The following is an 18,263-nucleotide window of genomic DNA, read 5'->3' on the forward strand; positions in this document are numbered from 1 at the left end:
AACATGCGGAAGAACGGATCTTGCGCAAGAGGGTTTTTTTGTGCAAAATCCTCCTGCAAAAAAGTGGCTACTCATTAATTATGTAAATGAAGCATGGCAATATTTCACGTTTTGCCTCATTTGCATATTTCTTGCACAAAACAGCGCAGTATAGACAAAGCCCGAGGCTATGTCTGCACTTCAGGCTTCTTGCACAAGAACTTTTTGCACAAGAGTTTTTGCACAATAAGTTCTTGCGCAAGAGCGTATCTACACTGCCATGTGCTTTTGCACAAGAGATGTGCTTTTGGGCAAGAGTGTCCATGGCAGTGTGGACACTCTCTTGCACAAAAAAGCTCTGATGGCCATTTTAGCCATAGGGCTTTTTTGTGCAAGAAACCGCTGTTGCCTGTTTACACATGCCTTTTTGCACGAGAGCTCTTGATCAAAAAGGCTTATTCCTCATGGGGAGAGGAATAACTCTTGTGCAAAAAGCCCTGTGTTCTTAAGCTTTACTGTAGTTTTTCTTGTGCAAGAACGGGCTTGTTGAAGGTATGATCCCTTGCACTTAAAACAAACACCAATTCTTAGTACTGTGATCCGTTCCCCTTCATCTGTGAAGGGAAGAGCTAGCTATCTCCCCCACACCCTCCCACCGCTTTGGTTCCAAGACTCTCTGAATGAGGAAATGATGATCGATGATTTTGGGAAAATTCAAGGGGGGGAGGGGTTAATAGTGACGGACAGCCTGAGCTCGCCAGACGCTGTCGCGCTCCGACAGGACTCAGTGACGGGCCTGGGGTGGGGGCACCGCCTGAGCGCCGGGAGAGCTGTGCAATGCTCAGTCGAGCAAAACCCAGGCCTGAGAGAGGAGACGCGGCCGCTCTCGCACGGGTCACTAGTGCACGCGAGAGGATTAGTCCCCGCTCCCCGGGCGCCCCCCACCGCCAGCTCCCAGGAGCGCAGAGGGGAAGGGCGCTGGGCGGCCCCGCTGCCGAATAAGGCTGCTCCGGAAGGCGGCGGCGCTGCCCCAGACGCAGAGGGAGGGACTCGCCCCGCAGCCGGCGGCACGTGGGCTCCGGGCGCTGCAGGGGGGATCTTGCCCGGCGGCGCCGCTGCTGCAGTGTCAGGGCCAACATGCAGGTGAGGAGGCCCCGGGAGACAGGCGGCGGCGGCCGGGGAAGGGCGGGTAAAGCCCCCCGGCTGCAGACGGGGGAGCGTGTGTCTCCCCCGGCCCCGATGCAGCGCGGCCCCTCCCGGGCCTGTTGCGCGGGGCTCGCCCGGGAGCTGCCAGGAGGAGCCAGGCTCGGGAGCGGGGAGCTGGCCGGCCGCCCATAGCCACATAAGGAGCGCGCGGCTGGCTCGCCGGGCGCTTCTCGGGTTACAGTGTTGCACTGCGGAGCTTCCCATATAAAGGGAAAAAGCCTCCGCCGCGTTTCCCCTTCCGCTTGGTCTGGGCGCGCCTCTTGCATTGCGAGTAGCTATCGTCAGGGCGGGGCTGCAGCGTGGGGGTGGGGAGCCACCCTCCCCCCCCCCCCCGAGCCAGGACCTTGGAGAGACACGTGACATCTGTCCCTGGGCCAAGCGCTGTTGGGGAGTAGCAGGTTGTGGGGCAGCAATCCGGGAGAAGGGCACTTGGTGGCTCCCAGGCTTGGCTCTTCCACCACTAAACAATTGGTCCAATAAATGCTATTACTGCGCACCCTTATCACGCCTGTCCCCGGACACTCCTGTGGCTCTGCTTGTCGCCCGAATCTTCAGTTCTGGATATCAACACATGTAGAGTACCTAGAGAGAAAGTGTGGGGGTTTTTTTTTTTTAAGTGGGACACGAACGTCAGGAGATGGGCCCTATAAAAATGGGACATCTGGTTGCCTTAAAATAACTCCTCCCACAATCAGAGCTGAAGGGGGGGCAGTTCTACCAGGCCCTAAACTCTGCAGACCCTAAAATACTTGTAACATCTAAAGCATGGGTTCCCAAACTCCAGGGGGGGGGCATGAGGTGACCCAGCCCCCCCCATCCCCCTTTCAATAGCAAGTTTTGCTGCTATTTTTGTTTTTCAGCCTCAGTAAGTTCTTTTCTTTTTTTCTCAACAAGTTTTGCTCTTATTGAGAGGGAGGAGGGCGTGAATGTTTCTCAAAAATCAAAAAGGGAACGTGATGGCGTAAAGTTTTGGAACCACTGATCTAAAGTGAGTGGGAGGGGGTGGGATTCCTTAAACAGGATGTACCAGGGCCTCAAATATCTGTAAGCAGTCATGACTGCATTTATATTTATATTACAAGTGAAAAATCCCAACACTGCCTCAAAATAAAGCCTAATTTAATTGACTTAAGTGGTCTTACTCCAAACAATCCTATGATACTTAGTGTTTTAAAATAAGGGGGCAGGCACAATTCTGCTTGTGCTCATTCAGAAGATATGAACATGTAAATGGTTGCTTGACATAAACTGGCAACATGCTTTGTCTTTATTTTGATGTCTTGTAAGCCATTGTCTGCCAGAAAGGACTTGTTGTCAGGAAAGGGATATTGTGTTCTTAGTCTGAAATATGAGTGGTCACCAATACTACACATTTTTTTGACCAATTTCTGCCTTTAGTGACACTTGTCACTAAAATTTGTTCTTGCAATTGGAAATTACAGTGCTGTTGATCTGAGTGAGAATGATAGCTTTGGAAGATTGATGGGCCCTATATTGCCTGTAAAGTTTATACAGATTGAACCTCTAATCTGGCATTCTTGGGACCAGAGAATTTGCCGAACCATGGGAGGTCAATATTGTCTAGCAGCACTACCAACACTTCCACTGCTTATTGGGGTCTTAGAAGATATTTAGGGATAAATTAGAGCTAAATAACAGCACAGAGCACTGAGGGCCAGGACTGGTTGCTATAAACAAACTTTAGGGGACCGCATGAAACTTGGCTGCATCCATGATAAGTAGACATCTGGCTAAATAAAATCATCCCAAACCACAGATATTCCTGGACCCAAAAGTGCCGGTCTAGAGAGGTTTAACCCATAGAAGTAAATCTTGCATTAGTCACCCAAGTAATCCATGTAGATACTGTAATGATGGGAAACACATAAGTATCTGAGCAATTTTTGTATTAACAAAGTAAGGAATAGTAGCCCTATTTATAAGCTTGAGCTAGGGAACAAGGAGTCCGTGGCAGAGCCACTAAGTGAACCTGTACGTCCTCGGTCCCAGTTTGTTGCCTTAATTACCCACCACTCTTTCAGGTCCATGTGAGGAGCAGATGTCTCTAAATCTCAAAGTAAAGAAAACCCAAGTCAACTCCTCTGACTCCCACAATGTTGTTATGCTTCCATGATGGCAGTATGTTTTATGTGTCTGACCTCTGTTCAGCTTTCCTGTGCCTTGTCCTGAGAGGCATACAAAATCACTTTGTTTGTGGTTAGGGGTGGCTGTATATGTGCATTTATTCAAAACAGTATTTTTTTTTTTACAATTTATTTTAAAATATTTTTGTTAACTTTTTCAACAGTTTGTTTTACTATCTTATGCATTACATCTAAATGTTGCCCATAAACAATGAAACCTGGAAGAACACTTTTTAAAAAGTTTCCTCATGGAAGGAAGTGACGTAAGAGCCTACTACTTCTGTGTTGTTTCAATCCCAAACCTAGTACATTCTGGATCTTACATTAGTCCATGTCTACATACACATTTATCTAACTGTGTTTATTAAATCAGTACAATATCCTGTTTTAGTCCAAGATGATTATGTAGATTTAGGTAAACTTGATTCTGTAGTGATTTGGGTTGAGCTCAAATCACAAGTATGTTTTCACAAACTGGTGCAATTTTAACAAAATTGGTTTTTAAATGTATTCTAAGCAACTTCTTTGGGTCGAAAAAGCCAGTATGGCAGGAATGAATTTGGGGGCTGCCATTTGCAGCTTTCCATTGGTGAAAACTTTCTTAGTAGAAAAAATGGTTTTTCTTTTTGTTTTCCTAGCTAGTTGTGTCCATAAGGAGGTCACCAATCCTGTAACCTCTGTCATCTTTGCTTTTGCTTTAAAAAAAAAAACACAAAAAACCTTGGATAGACACCCTGCTCTGCTTCGTCTTTACCTGCCCTCGTGATGACTCAGATCTTCTCATTTTCCTGCCCCAATTAAGGAAGTTACAGACTCTGCTGCAGCATTCTCCTTTTTTTGAGAACTCTCAGAAGCTCTTCTGTAGGGTTTTGAGAGAGAACAGAAGAGAGTGGAGCAAGGTATCAGTTTCTTTGCAGGGCACTATCCTCTGCTTAAGGTGTATAAAAATCCCATCAGCAGGAGATTCTGTGTGTGCTCTCCATTGCCCATACAATAAAATTATTCCAGTTGTGGAAGTGGTAGAAGTGTTCATTCAGTTTAAGGTGCACATCCTCTGTTTTGTTCTGTTTTAGGACCCTAATGCAGATACCGAATGGAATGACATTTTGCGTAAGAAGGGCATCCTCCCTCCAAAGGAAAAACTAAAAGAGGACGAGAATGCAGCAGAGGAGCAGGAACAGCAGGTCCTCCGGCAAAAATCTGTTGGTGAGTGATCAGGCAAGAACAGGTCACTGAAAACTAAAATCCTGAGCCATTTCTATATTAGCATGTCCAGTTACTTTTTTAAAGTCTCTAAATGAGAAACAAACTTTTTCTCCTTTAATTCAGGATACCAAAAGCAGAGCCATATTATATTAAAACATATATAACATAGCAGAATTGGTAGAATTACATTTTGTTTACAACTTTGGCAGCTATTACTGATCGTTTTTAAACTTTTTTTTTTTGGTTCTTAAAATAGATTTTAAATGTTCACAATTCTAGGAAATTATTTGTGGGGGGGTGGGGTGTCAGACAATTATTTTGTAATATAATCTCAATGTCACCGCCAGTAAAGCTAAAGCTTTGTGAACTGTTAAAAAATAAATTATTAACATCACATCAAAATATGCAAAGTAAATAAGTAAATCAACAAGTCATTCATGGTTTTTGCTGTCCATTTAATAGTTCATTTGCAACAAATATAACTCTGGATTTTTGACTCTAGTAAGTTTTCAAGCGGCAATTTTCTTTCTTTGATTATGTTTAAAATTTGATCTCCCTCTCCCTCTCCCTCTCCCTCCCTCCCTCCCCGCGGGACGACAGAGTTACATCATCTATGTCCCTCCACCTGCGTCCTCAGCTGCGCAGTCTCCCACTTCTCCCTTCCCCCCCGGTATTCTGGCCAGACACCCTACTCCCAGCCTGGTCCTGCACCCCACCTTGCATCCTCACCCCCTCCTGCATCCCACCTCCTGCCCAGATCCTGCACCCCCATCTGTATCCCACTCACTAGCAGCTCTGTCCTACACACTGAACCCCTCATTTTTGGCTCCACCCTGGAGCTTAGTAGGCCCCACAAATTCACTAACCCTGGAACCCCAGAAGAGTTAATCTGGCCTGAGACCTTGAACCTCAGTCTTCTCTCCCCTACCCATGGGGCTGGAGCACCAGAGGAGTGAGATGTTTCAGTTGGGGGCCACATCAGTGAGGGGGTCTTTGGAGGGGCGCTTTTTCCTTCTCAGTTGTGTGGTCCCCGACCCCAAAAAGGTTCCTCTCCCCTACCATAAATAAAGATGATGTTGAAAGCCTTTTTGTTGGACATAATATTTTACTTGATTTAAAATGAAGCTTGACCAGCAGGGCCCCAATCAGAGCCCGGCCCCCATCTGGCCACAGCAATCTGTCCCCAGCCCCAATCCTGGGGCAGGCCCCATGGTCCAGCCCCCATCTGGCCACAGGAGTCCCCCTCCTGCTGCAGCACAGGTAGGAGGGGAGGCTACAATCCAGCTGTGGCAGACAGAGGGGGTTTAGCAAGCATTGTGAGCAGGCTAGCTTTCTATGGAAAAAATGTCCATTGATTTATGTGTGCACGCATGGTTTTGACGCTAAGCACCGTGAATTCACTCCCTGCACACTTTTGTAATAGTCATTGTACAAAATATGCCTTGTGAGGTAGTCTTTGAACACTCCTAGACTTTAAGGCTAGGAGGTGCTATCGTGATCTAGTCTGACCTGACGCATACTGCAAGCCAGAGAACCTTCCCTACCCTCTTCTATAACAGATTCATAATCTCTGTTTTGTTTCTTGCATTTGTTCAGGAAATAAATATTGTTGTTTTGCTTCTTTTTTCATCATGTTGTGGAGTTGTCATTTCAGATGGCAAAATTTGATATCTTCCATTGTTGTATGTAGCATAGTTGTAGCCATGTCAGTCCCAGGACATTACCTAATTCTCCTTGTTTCTTTAATTTTTTTTTATTGGACCAACTTCTGTTAGTGCGAGAGACAGAAGCTTTCCAGACACACTCGGAGCTCTTCTGGGAAAGGGACTCTGAGCAGGTGGAACGGATTGGTTAACACTTATTCTAAGGGACTATTCAAGGCAGAGTGGCCTGTTAACACCTCTCTAGTCATGACAGGCTAGGGGGCTACATGTTATAAGAAGCTATAAATCCAATGTGTCTGTTCATTCAGTGATTTTCATAACATTGCTAAATTTAAGATCCCAAGCTCATCTTTTGAAACTTGGGCTAGTTTCCTTTGAGGTTATGAATGAATAGGTCAGATAGTGATTGCTTTGGGGAAAATGCCCACCCACAGATGATAGAGTGATCTTTTTTATCGCTTCCCTGAGTGAGTTCATTTGAAAGCATAGTGATTATCTAGTTTTATCCGTGTAGTTGCTATTGGGATATTTAATGCACTGGATGAGGTACACCTCATAGTGTGATGGGCATGTGGAGGATTCCTGGCTCTTGAAAGGTATGCTTTGGAGAGTGGTGATCGTTTAGCAGTGGAGTTGCAAAAGCTGCAGATGTATCTGTTCCAGCAGAATCTAGTGCTGCTTTGAGTTGGCATGCCCTTGTATGCAAGGAGTTCCTTCTGATGAGCTTGGAGGTGTTGGGGGGGGGGGGTGATTGTTTGGAGGCCAGAAGAGGAGGGGCAGAAAAGATTTGTCAGCATGGGGTCCCCATAGACTCTAGAGCATGGGTTGTAGTTTGATGATACGTTGTCTGAGTTTGAGTGTGGGGTGGAAGCTGACTGGTAGGGGAGCATAGTTGGAGTGAGGGTTTTGTTTCTGGATGACAGCAGATTCTCTCCGGTATTTGGGTGGCCCATTTCGTGATGCCATCTTCTTCTCTGGACTTACAACTTTGCTTATTCCTTTGCAAAAGACATGGATATCATTGTCTAAAGTAAGTTTTAGCTTGGCTATAGTTATGAATTTGTAAAGTAGTCAGTTAACGGTGGAGGAGAGGCAAGGGAATAGGGTTGATGATGGTGTGAGGCTGGTGAATGTAATCCTGAATTTCATTACTTGAATACAGTAAAACTCCATTAGTCTGGCATCCAATGCTCCGGCACTCCTGATGGTCCGGCACCATCAGGAACCCGGAAGTGCTGGGGCAGCCGGACAATTGGAGCTGCTCTTCACCCGGCTTCTCCAGTTCAGCAACTGCTGAAACTGACCAGCAGCTGAATCGGGGAAGCTGGAGGCAGAGCAGCTGGAGTGCTGCCAGGTTGGTCCTATAGCACTGCCCCTTGGGGCTGCGGGACCAACCCGCAACACCCCAGCTGCTCTTGGGGGACACCTGGAGCAGAGCAACCGGAGTGCTGCCGGGTTGGTCTCGCAGTGCGGAGGAGCGGTGCTACTGGACCAACCTGGCAGCACCCCAGCTGCTCTGACCCGGGCTTCCCGGAATCAGCTGCTGGTCAGTTTCAGCAGAGGCTGAATAGGGGCACCTGGGGCAGAGCAGCTGGGGTGCTGCTGGGTTGGTCCCGTAGCACCGCCCCGTGGCGCTGCGGGACCAACCCGGCAGCACTCCAGCTGCTCTGTCCCAAGTGTCCCCAAGAGCAGCTGGGGTGCTGCCAGGTTGGTCTCGCAGCGCCAAGGAGCGGCGCTACCGGACCAACCCGGCAGCACTCCAGCTGCTCTGCTGCAGTTGTCCCCGATTCAGCCACTGCAGAGCGGATTATCGGAAGGGGGAGCTATGAGGGGTCTGGGGTGGCATCTCCCCCACCCTACCCCAGACCCCTCGTAGCCCCCCCTTCCGAGAATCAGGCATATCTGATAATCTGGCACCCCCTGGGTCCTAAAGGTGCCGTATTATCAAAAGTTTACTGTATGTTGTTGGGACTAGTGATGTAAAGGACTAGTCGACTATCCAATAAGCAAATGCATATCGGATAGTCGACTAGTCGCTCCGCCTCCCTCCCCTCCCTTGTTGCCTCGATCAAAAGTGGCAAGGGGAGGAAGGAGAGTACTTTAAAAGCAGCAGCTACTCAAGGAGCCTGGGGTCAGCCGCTTCATGCGTTGCTGCTGTTTTGAATGCTGTGGGGAGCCCAGTGTGCCAGCTTTGAAATGTACAAGAATCCCCAGTGAGGGCTCGTGCGCATTTCAAAGCGGAAGCACCCACATGGAGCCCAGAGTCAGCGGGAATTCCCACTGGCCTTGGGCTTCACGCAGTGTTCCAACTTTGAAATGCACAAGAGTTCCTGCTGGGACTCTTGTACATTTCAAAAGCAGAATGCAGAAGTTCTTATCAACTAGACCAGTAGTGGATGGAAATTCCATTGACTACTCGACTAGCAAATTAATTGTTACTTAACATCCCTAGTTGAGACCTTAATCTTAATGCAATGTGTATTTGTTCACTGGGATCACAGGATAAGCAACATGAACTGATGTTTAGAAGGGATCAAGCTCAAGTATTTGCAGTTACGTCCCAGATATTTACAATACGTGTGAACCTCTTTAATCTGGCATTCCTGGGAAACCGGATTTGCCAGATTAAAATTTCACTGAGTCAGAGAGGGAATGAGGGGGATGAGAATGGAGTGCTTACCTGTCGCTTGACATCCCCTGCCACTTACAGCCAATACCCCCCACCACTATGGGAGCAGCATGGTAAAGCCTTCAACTGAGTGTGCCTCTGCACTGCTTTTCTCCCAGCTGGAGGAGCAGCAGTGCACAAAGCTGCTTCCTTCTTCCCCTGACAGGGTCTGTATCCTGGGTCTTCGTGAATCAGAGACCCTGCAGAGTACGGAGGTTACAGTGTAGTAAATCTGGGGAGAGGAGTGCTTATAAAGCACCAAGCATCCCTCTGCCTGTTCAAAATGCTGAATTTGAGGATTTCTGAACTCCCTTCTCAAATCATTGTAAGTAGTCTTATTGTGTTGTTCAATAACTTAGAAAAACAGCAGGGGGGAAAAAAAAGAACTTGCACAGGCTAATCTTCCTTGGAATATTGCTAACCCTATGTTACTCCCCTTCTAGTGAAAACATACGAAGACATGACTTTGGAGGAGCTAGAAGAAAATGAAGATGAGTTTAATGAGGAAGACGAGCAAGCTGTCAAAATGTACAGGTGAGAGCCAGCTTGCAGAACTGCCTAAATGAAACTATCGTGGTTACGTCCTTACACACTAATACAGTGCAATTGGATTTTCATTTTTCTGAAGAAAAGGGGAGAAAGGTGTGCTTAATAGGACCCAAGACCGGGAGTTAGAAGACCTGTGGTTTGTACCCTGGTTGAAAAGACTGCATACTATCGTTACTAATCCACTTGGGTCTACATCTTAGATACCCTATTTAGGATTCATCTTTTCATAGGTACTCTTGACCCATAACCCATGTTAAAGTCAATGGGTGCAAAACACCTCTGCAAATCAGATCTTGAGTTTAGCACCTAAAATATTGGAGACTTCTAAAAAATTTTGCCTTAGTGAAACTGAGGCAGAGAGATTATGGTCTGAATCTCTATCATGTTTTTCTTGAACAATCAGTTATAAGTCTAGTGTGGGAGTAAAAAAAAAAAAAAAACACCTGTCATTCAGACTTGGTATTATTTTGTATAGATACAAATGACTGTTCAACGTGCAGGATAGTGGAGAACTTGTCCCTACGTATTTTTAGCTATTTACCTATTTACCTCTATCTCAGGAACAAGATATATTTTATGCACTGAGTCTGAAGTTGAATATTATGACTTTACTCTACTATGATACAATAATTTAATTGGGTTTAGACTGCTCTTCTATTTAAATGTGAACCTGTGTAAACACTCCTTCACTATCCTGGTGTTTAGAGACTTCTATCATTCCTCTCTACTTCAAAACCTGTGACTTTGATTGTCTAATCATTGTTCTGTTATATAAGTGCATCTGTTTTCAAACCTGCTCAATTTATCTTCACCCATCTTTACCCTCCTTGTTGTGTAGACAGCAAAGGATAGCAGAATGGAAAGCACTTCAAATAAAGAACAAATTTGGGGAAATTCTAGAGATTTCAGGACAGGATTATGTTCAAGAAGTCACCAAAGCTGGCAAGGGTATATGGGTAATCCTGCATCTTTACAAACAAGGGTAAGTATGCTGTTTTTAAACACTCAGCATTTTCAGAAACTATTAATGAACAATGATAATACCTTTAGACAAGTGCATAACTGTGTTATGGACACTAAAGGATTAATTCCAGAATTCTGTCAGTTAAAATTAAGAAGAAACACACTTGTTACACTTAACACTTACAACCAAAGTACACTGGATCCTAATCACAGAGAAAATCTGGGGGCAGGCATAATCCTTTTTTATATAAATGCACTTGAAGCTATGCCCTCAAGATCACCAGCCTCCTTCTCTATCTGATGCAATTATGTGGCCCGTCTTCTCTTGCTGCACAAAATGTGGGCAAGTAAAGCACTCAACTCCACTGATGTTACAAAATAGCTTTTCAAGGAAGCAAAAGTAGTTGTCACTACTTTGCAAATAAATGTGTTGTAAAAATGATTAAAAAGCTTGCTTGTGTTCATTATCTTTAATATAATTTACATGCTATCAATTCTTCGTAGTACACAATATTTTACTTCATCTTCTTAATACAAATACAAGTTTGATTCTTCTGTTTTCACCTCATGTTACCATTTCTGTCACTATTCTAAGCTAAAAAAGGAATCTTGTACACTTTTTTCCCCTATAATAGAGTGGAAAATCTTAGTTGAACTACTGTAATGAATTATTCTAATCTTATACTGGGGTGATGAGCACTGTAGTAATATCCTGAAATTGTTTTATAAATTCTAATACATAAATACTGTTCAATAGGTTGATATTTCTAGTTTTCCTTGTGGAGGACTACTCTTGATATTCTGTTTCTTAGTTCTTCTTTTGACCTGTTTTTCTTTTAACAGAATTCCCCTCTGTACCTTGATAAATCAACATTTAAGTGGACTTGCGAGGAAGTTCCCAGATGTTAAATTTATCAAAGCCATTTCTACAACCTGCATACCCAATTACCCTGATAGGAACCTGCCAACAATTTTCATATATTTTGAAGGAGATATCAAGGCCCAATTTGTTGGGCCTCTAGTGTTTGGTGGCATGAACCTGACACGAGATGGTAAGTGGCTGTATCTGGTATCTTATATAGGAAAAATAAAATGTCTGTAACCTGTTTAACTAATCTTCCGTATGTTATGTTTGCACTGATCTTGAAATGCAGAGGCTGGGAATTAGTGACAGGGCAAAAAAATATAATAGAAGTGTCACAATTATTTACATTTCTTGTGTATATTTTCTGACTCAACAGTATATTTAAAACAAAAAAAATATATATATAAAAACTGTATCTTGTTTCTTCCCTCCATAGTTGGTTGTACCTGGAATATATGAGTGAGTGAGTGAGTGTGACCCTGCCCCCCGCTGTTGCTGAAAGCCTGAAGATGTGCTGCCTGACCCTCTATCTCCCCCTTTCCCAGCTCTGCTGCATCTCTGGCAGTAACCAGGATGCGTCTCTCCTTTCTGAAACAGTGTCAGAGTCTGGGCTCCAAGAGGAAGTGTTATAAACTCATGTGATTCTGAGGCCAGGATTCAATGTAGTCCTGCTGCAAATAATCTAAGCACAGGCCACCAACGTTGCTGAACCTTTTAACAGACTTGACGCAGATGTTTGATAAGCATGTCATATGTTCTGTACGTGAGGTCTGACAAGGTGTTTCAGCACCATGTTTTCTAGTCTTATGAATGTTCTTTAAGCTTGTCTGCAAAAGCATTTCTTTGAAAGTAGAGGGAAGGGGAACAAAACTTTTAAATGGTGCATCAAGGATGTCAGCCATAAAACTAAACTTCCCATGTGTTGGAAATGGAATGAAAGCTTTTAGCCTGATTCAATAGGGAATTTTCTTGTAATTAAAATGATATTGTTAAATTTCCCAATGGTTCTGCCCTGTAACCTAAAATGAATTTGAGGGTGCTAGAGAAATACACCACCAATAATTTGTGTTTCAAGTGCTGTACTGAGCTATATCACTTACCTATTTTGCAGAAGGATGCAAATAGATTTCACTAACCATAGTCCTGGTTTAACTAACACTTTTTACATTTTCCGTGTAGTTCTCTACGGTAAGTGGTCCTGGCTTTCCAATGGAAAATTCACTAATGAGAGCATGGCTTTGGGAACAACTAAATCTAAATGTAGAGCCTGGCTAATTATACAGGCAGTCCCTGAGTTACGCGGATCCGACTTTCCGCAGTTACGAACGGGGCTTTTCTCGCCCCGGAGGACGGGAGCGGCGGGACGCCCAGATGCGCCGCGGTCCCGCCGCCCCCGTCCTCCGGGGCAAGAAAAGCTGCTCCCCGTCTCCCTGGTCTGCAGGGAGACGGGGAGCAAAGCCTTGGAGCACGCCCGCAGCGGGACAGCCCGGGCGCGCTTGAGCTGTCCCCCTGCGGGCGTGCTCCAAGGCTTTGCTCCGCGTCTCCCAGGTCAGCAGACCAGGGAGACGGAGCAAAGCCGTGGAGGACTTGGGCGGTCCCGCCACCCCCGTCTCCCTAGTCTGCTGGGGGGGGTGCAGCTAGTGCCCCCCCCCCCCCAGCAGACCAGGCTTTTCTTGTCTACCCCTGGGGTAGAGCAGCTGGGGGCTGCCGGGTTGGTCCCACAGCGCTGCTCCGGACCTACCCAGCAGCACCCAGCTGCTCTGCCCCAGGCGTCCCCAAGTCAGCCGCTGCTGAAACTGACCAGCGACTGACTACAGGAAGCCCCAGGCAGAGTTGCTCTGCCCCAGGCTTCCTGGAATCAGCCACTGATCAGTTTCAGCAGCAGCTGACTTGGGGACGCCTGGGTTTCTTAAGTTGAATCTGTATGCAAGTCAGAACTGGCGTCCAGATTCAGCCGCAGTTGAAACTGATCAGTTTCAGCAGTGGCTGACGCCAGTTCCGACTTACAAACAAATTCAACTTAAGAACAAACCTACAGTCCCTATCTTGTACGTAACCCGGGGACTGCCTGTACATCAAAGTGAGAAATAATTAAAGGTTCTAGTATGATCAGCTCTCCATGTCTAAAAGCATAAGGACAGCCATATTGGGTCCAGACCAATGGTTCATCTAGCCCAGTATCCAGTCTTCTGTTCATTCCCTCTGAAGCACCTGGCACTGGCCCCTGCAGAACAGGGATATTTATCAAGGGATCCATTCCCTGTCTTCCAGGCCCAGCTTCTGTAAGTCAGGCTTAGGGATACTTAATGCATGCATCCCTTCATTTAAAGTAATTGAATTTAAATTAACTGATTTTCAGGTTCCTGGAGGTACGTGTTATACCACCTCAGGTTAGTTATCACATAAGGATCACTTCTGGCCATTGCACTCTTTGAATTCTTCTTCTTTTGATTTACGATTCGGGGGTGATTTTTGTATGATTGAGGAGAATGTGCGGTATACCCATTTCCTTTTTGTTTAACAGAATTCAGTTTTTCATGATTGGACTGCCAGCAGGGCTAGGAGAGTGGTGTCTGCTGAATGTGTGGTATTGACTTTCTTCCACTTTGAGGAAGTCATCCAATTTGAGCCTCTAATAAGGCCTGCTCTCAGAAGGAAGAGCCTTCTCTTGTGAAAGAACTAATCAGCGCAAGGGATGTGGGAAGTGAATGAATTGTATTTTTAAAGTTTCTCTGTAAAATTATCTAATTCTGATGTGTGAATGGAATTGTATTTTTTCCTTCTATTAAGTAATCTATTTGTCTCTTACCATTCGGTCATTAAGTAATTCAAGAAACTTCTATCCCTCTAGCAACATTTTCAGCAGCTTGAGTGTACCACTGATTGGTCCATATCATACATGCTTTCATCTTGTACATTTTAATCTGCAAAGATATGGTCTGTAAAATGCTGGCTGTTTCATATAGTAAAAGGTTATGTATGCTACAGAAAAGAGAAGGCTGAGACTGAAAGAGCATATTCTGTTCCTCCATCCTTATGAGACACTCTTTTCTTTTAATTCCATGTAGAACTGGAGTGGAAGATTTCAGAGTCAGGTGCCATCAAGACAGATCTAGAGGAAAACCCCAGGAAACAGATCCAGGACCAGTTGATATCCTCAGTTAGGTGCTCTGTTCCAACAAGGAGGGACAGTGATTCTGAAGATGATTAATTCCTCTACCATCATCTAAGGTTGATGCAGTACGTTTTCAACCAAAGTTCATATCCAATATACTGGACAAAACCCACCTGACACACCTTAATCTTTCCACTGATGCCTCAATTAAGGAAGAATAGTTTTTCAAGATGGCAGTCTTTTACTAGCAATTTCCAGCTTTGTATCTATTACAACTTTGTTTAAAATCTGACAGTTTGAAATACCTTTATAAATGGAGACACAATCAATCTTATTCCACATTTTTAAAAATAGACATAGTAGGAAAAGTGATCATTTTTTCTTTTGTTTTGGTAAATCTTTGCAACAGAGAGAGACCTACAAGTTTAAGTACTATATGGCATGGAACATAATACACTGATTTTAAATAACTTAAGATATATTCATGTAAATATCTAAGTTGCAATAAATGGTGCATTGCAACAGCTGCAGTAAAGTTAAGGCTTCAGAGTCCTTTTGTTAGGCTGTTTATCAAGACGCACATTTGGGCACAGAGGCAAACTTGCCTAAAGAACAGTCTCTGACCTATTTAATAACCTTGTAGAATACTCACTTGACTAACGCTATAATGCTTTAGTGCTGCTACCAAACTGGTGCCTCATTCACAATGGACTTGATGTTAAGAGGTGCCTTTTTTATTATATTAAAGTAAAAACTTTGTCTTCCAGCATTTGCCACAGCTAATTCTTGTTAAAATAGCAAGCCCTTGGAGGAGGGAAAAAATTAAAATGCCATCCTAATTATTTATATATATTCTGAAGTTTAAGAAAGCTGCATGCCTGTTTCAGACGGGGCTTGCTGTCTACCTACATGTCTCATTTGTCTACATGTGGATGCTAATAAGTGGCACATGACTATGCTGACAAGCTTACCTAAACACCTTTTGTTATGTTGCTGATGGAGTCTGTGGAAGCACAGTATAGAATTTGAGCATTTAATAAGTATAAAACATTTAGCTTTGTTATATTGAGATAAGCTTCTGGAAGATTTCAGCTGGATGGCTTTAACTTGACCCCTTTATTTGAATTAGAGGAACTTAAAGATCTGCTATTTTAATTAAATTACATATTAGTCTGTAAGATTTTTGGTGCAGAGACTGCCTTCTTATGGGGATCAACACTGTCTAACTCAGGGGACTCTGTTCCTTTGGTGTTACTGCAATAGAAATAGTGAACAAAGATTGCTCTTGGCCTCAATACTACCTAGCAATGAGTACCTGTGGAGTATGGCCGTGGTGTCCAACATGCTAGTCTCATGGCTATTTGGCTATAGTAGTAGCCACCATATTATTTACATTTTCAGAATAATGGGGCTAGTTCATTCTAGTGGCTACTGCTTCAGAACTGGTTGGACACCACAGCAGTATGGTCTCCTTGTATTGTGAAAACTTGATTAGAAGCTTCTGATTTAATTGCTCTGTTTAAAATGTCAGCATTGTCATCTGATTGAACGTAAAAACTTAATTGTATATTAAGCTTGTCTGTAAACAAACTTCTATTAACACAAGCACTGAAATACTACTTGTCAGACTGTTTGATACCTGTCTGTGTACTTGATTGTTTTATTCTTGCATATCTGGATTTTTCTTACACCTCAATGCTACAGTGTGGAAGTGATCTGTATGTTGGGAAGAAATTCTTCCAGTGCATATTGAAGAGGCCTTGATACATCAATATAAATATTGGTTGTGATCATATTTGAAATTGGGATGAGAGTTTTTGAAGTACACTAAAACCCTTTTTATGTGGCAATGCACCAGTGGGTGAGCTCAATAAACTGGCACTTCTGATCTGCACAGAAAATCCAGTTTGTAGAGCAGTTGGTGTGGAACCTGCACGGGGATACTCCCCTCTAGTCATTCCCTATCTCTGCTGTTGCTGGCAAAGGTGTGGCTAGGCAGGCTTCCTCCATCCTCTTTCTCTTCTCCTCCTCTCTCCCCTCCCCCGACCCTGTGGCTCTTGGCCCATTGCAGGTGCCACCCCCCGTGGTTCCTGGCCAGCTGGAGGCAGTGTGCCTGCTTGCTGCAGAGCCACCTGGCTGTGCTTCCACCAGGAGCAGCAGGGATGGGGAACCACTTGTGGGGGCTGCGAGAGATGAGTGCCTGCCCTCCCCCATATGAGACCCTAAGCCCTTCCTGAACCTGTGCTGTGCAGCCCTTATGCTCTGCCCCAGGCCCACCTTCCAAATCCCTCCCTCTTAGTTGACTGCCATTTTTAATTTACTGGTACCCCCTGCTTTCCCAGTATGCCAGATAAAGGGGTTTTACCATAATAAAAGAGCAGTGTACATAATGCCACCTGTGGGCCAGGTGTAGGGAACCTTTTTTTTGGGGGGGGGAAGCGGTGACCCACAGAAACAGGTTGAGGGCATATACCAATGAGGAGGAAAAAACCTCAACTCCCTGTCTCACCTCCCCCCCCCCCAAAAAAAAAAAGCCCCCTGACCTGGCCCCTACTCATACAACTCAAGTTGCCTGAGCTCCCCTTGGATTCCAGCTACACCAGATGGAGGTGCCAAGGCTCGGAGACTGAGGCTGGAGTGCGAATGCGGCTTGAAGCCCCAAGCCTCGCTATAGGCTGGACCTAAGTAAGCCAGGGCTGGACCTGGCCTATGGGTTCTCTGCTCCTGCTGCAGATTATCCAGTGGTGTCATCTTATGTTCAACTAATCAATTCTTTCTTAACTGTGTGGGATGGACTTAAAAGGAGTAGAGCCAGAAATTAAACATTCTTGGTTACTTCCTCAGACATGCACAAAATGCTGACACCTGCTGTATTGGCTTTTAAACTGAACGTGATTTTAATGGAAACCCCTTTTCCATGGCTGAAGATGAACTTTTGAGAGCTTGAAAGACTGTCTCACCAACTGAAGTTAATCTGTTACAAGCTATTACCTCATCTGGCTGGTTTCTTTAAACAAAACCATAGAATCATAGAACACTAGAACTGGAAGGGACCTCGAGAGGTCGAGTCCAGTCCCTGTCCTCATGGCAGGACCCAGTACCATCTAGACCATCCCTGATGTCTAATATTGTTCTAATATTCATACTTGACAAAGTTCAACCCAGCAGTAGGAGGTTCTACTTCATCTCTAACAGAGGCTGTGTATTTGATGGTTCTTAAATCTATGCACCCATGAAACATGCCTAGTGCGGTTTGATGATAGAAACTAACCTGATTAAAAAAAAAAAAAAAGTCAATGGGACTGAGACTGCTCATTGCTATTATCCTGCTACAGAATAGACCAATAGTGCAACAAAAGTTAAAGGGTGGTGTGGAATTGCTACAGGACTACCAGCAAGACCAAGTCTGGGCCCAACAAGGACTGCAGTTTCTGTTAACTTATGCACCCAAGTATCCAAGAAACTGGAGTGTTTATTCCTGGCTCAAGGTGACCCTTTCCACTTCTTAAGGATACATCTAAACAGTGCTGTCATGCAAGAAGGGTGTGTGTGTAAAGAACCCACTGTTACATAATTCACTCTGGTCTTCCCTTCCTATGAAGGAAAGGCCTGAAGCGGTAGCTGTGGAATAGGTTCTCTGTCTTCCTTCTTTTTATAAATGTCACAAAGTAGCAGTTTCTGCACTACCTGTACGTGTATTCCATGTCATTGGTATTTATGATTTACTCTTAGCCACATAATTTCAATACTATCTGCTGGGGAGGGGGGAGGGAGAAGCTGTTGTTTCGCATTTTAGTAGAAGTCACTGAAATACAGAATAGTGATACATGCAGTAGTTGGATTAAAGATGGATTTGTATTTTTCCATGAGCTGCTTAATCCATTGCTGCTTTGGGAGTAAAAAG

At 44.6% G+C, this 18,263-nt stretch overlaps 1 protein-coding gene across 1 annotated transcript; it reads left to right on the plus strand.

Moving 5' to 3' along the window:
- Nucleotides 1-845: 845 nt before the first annotated feature.
- On the plus strand, nt 846-15,997 carry PDCL3 (phosducin like 3). Its single transcript, XM_006113551.5, has 6 exons — nt 846-1,122; nt 4,403-4,535; nt 9,311-9,401; nt 10,255-10,398; nt 11,223-11,431; nt 14,313-15,997. Exons 1-6 carry the CDS (start codon nt 1,117-1,119, stop codon nt 14,453-14,455), a joined length of 726 nt encoding a protein of 241 aa, XP_006113613.1. The 5' UTR covers nt 846-1,116; the 3' UTR covers nt 14,456-15,997.
- The last annotated feature ends 2,266 nt before the right edge of the window (nt 15,998-18,263 follow it).

Source organism: Pelodiscus sinensis, chromosome 1 (genome assembly GCF_052426305.1).
Source record: "Pelodiscus sinensis isolate ZL-2025 chromosome 1, ASM5242630v1, whole genome shotgun sequence".
Taxonomy (NCBI): Eukaryota; Metazoa; Chordata; order Testudines; family Trionychidae; genus Pelodiscus; species Pelodiscus sinensis.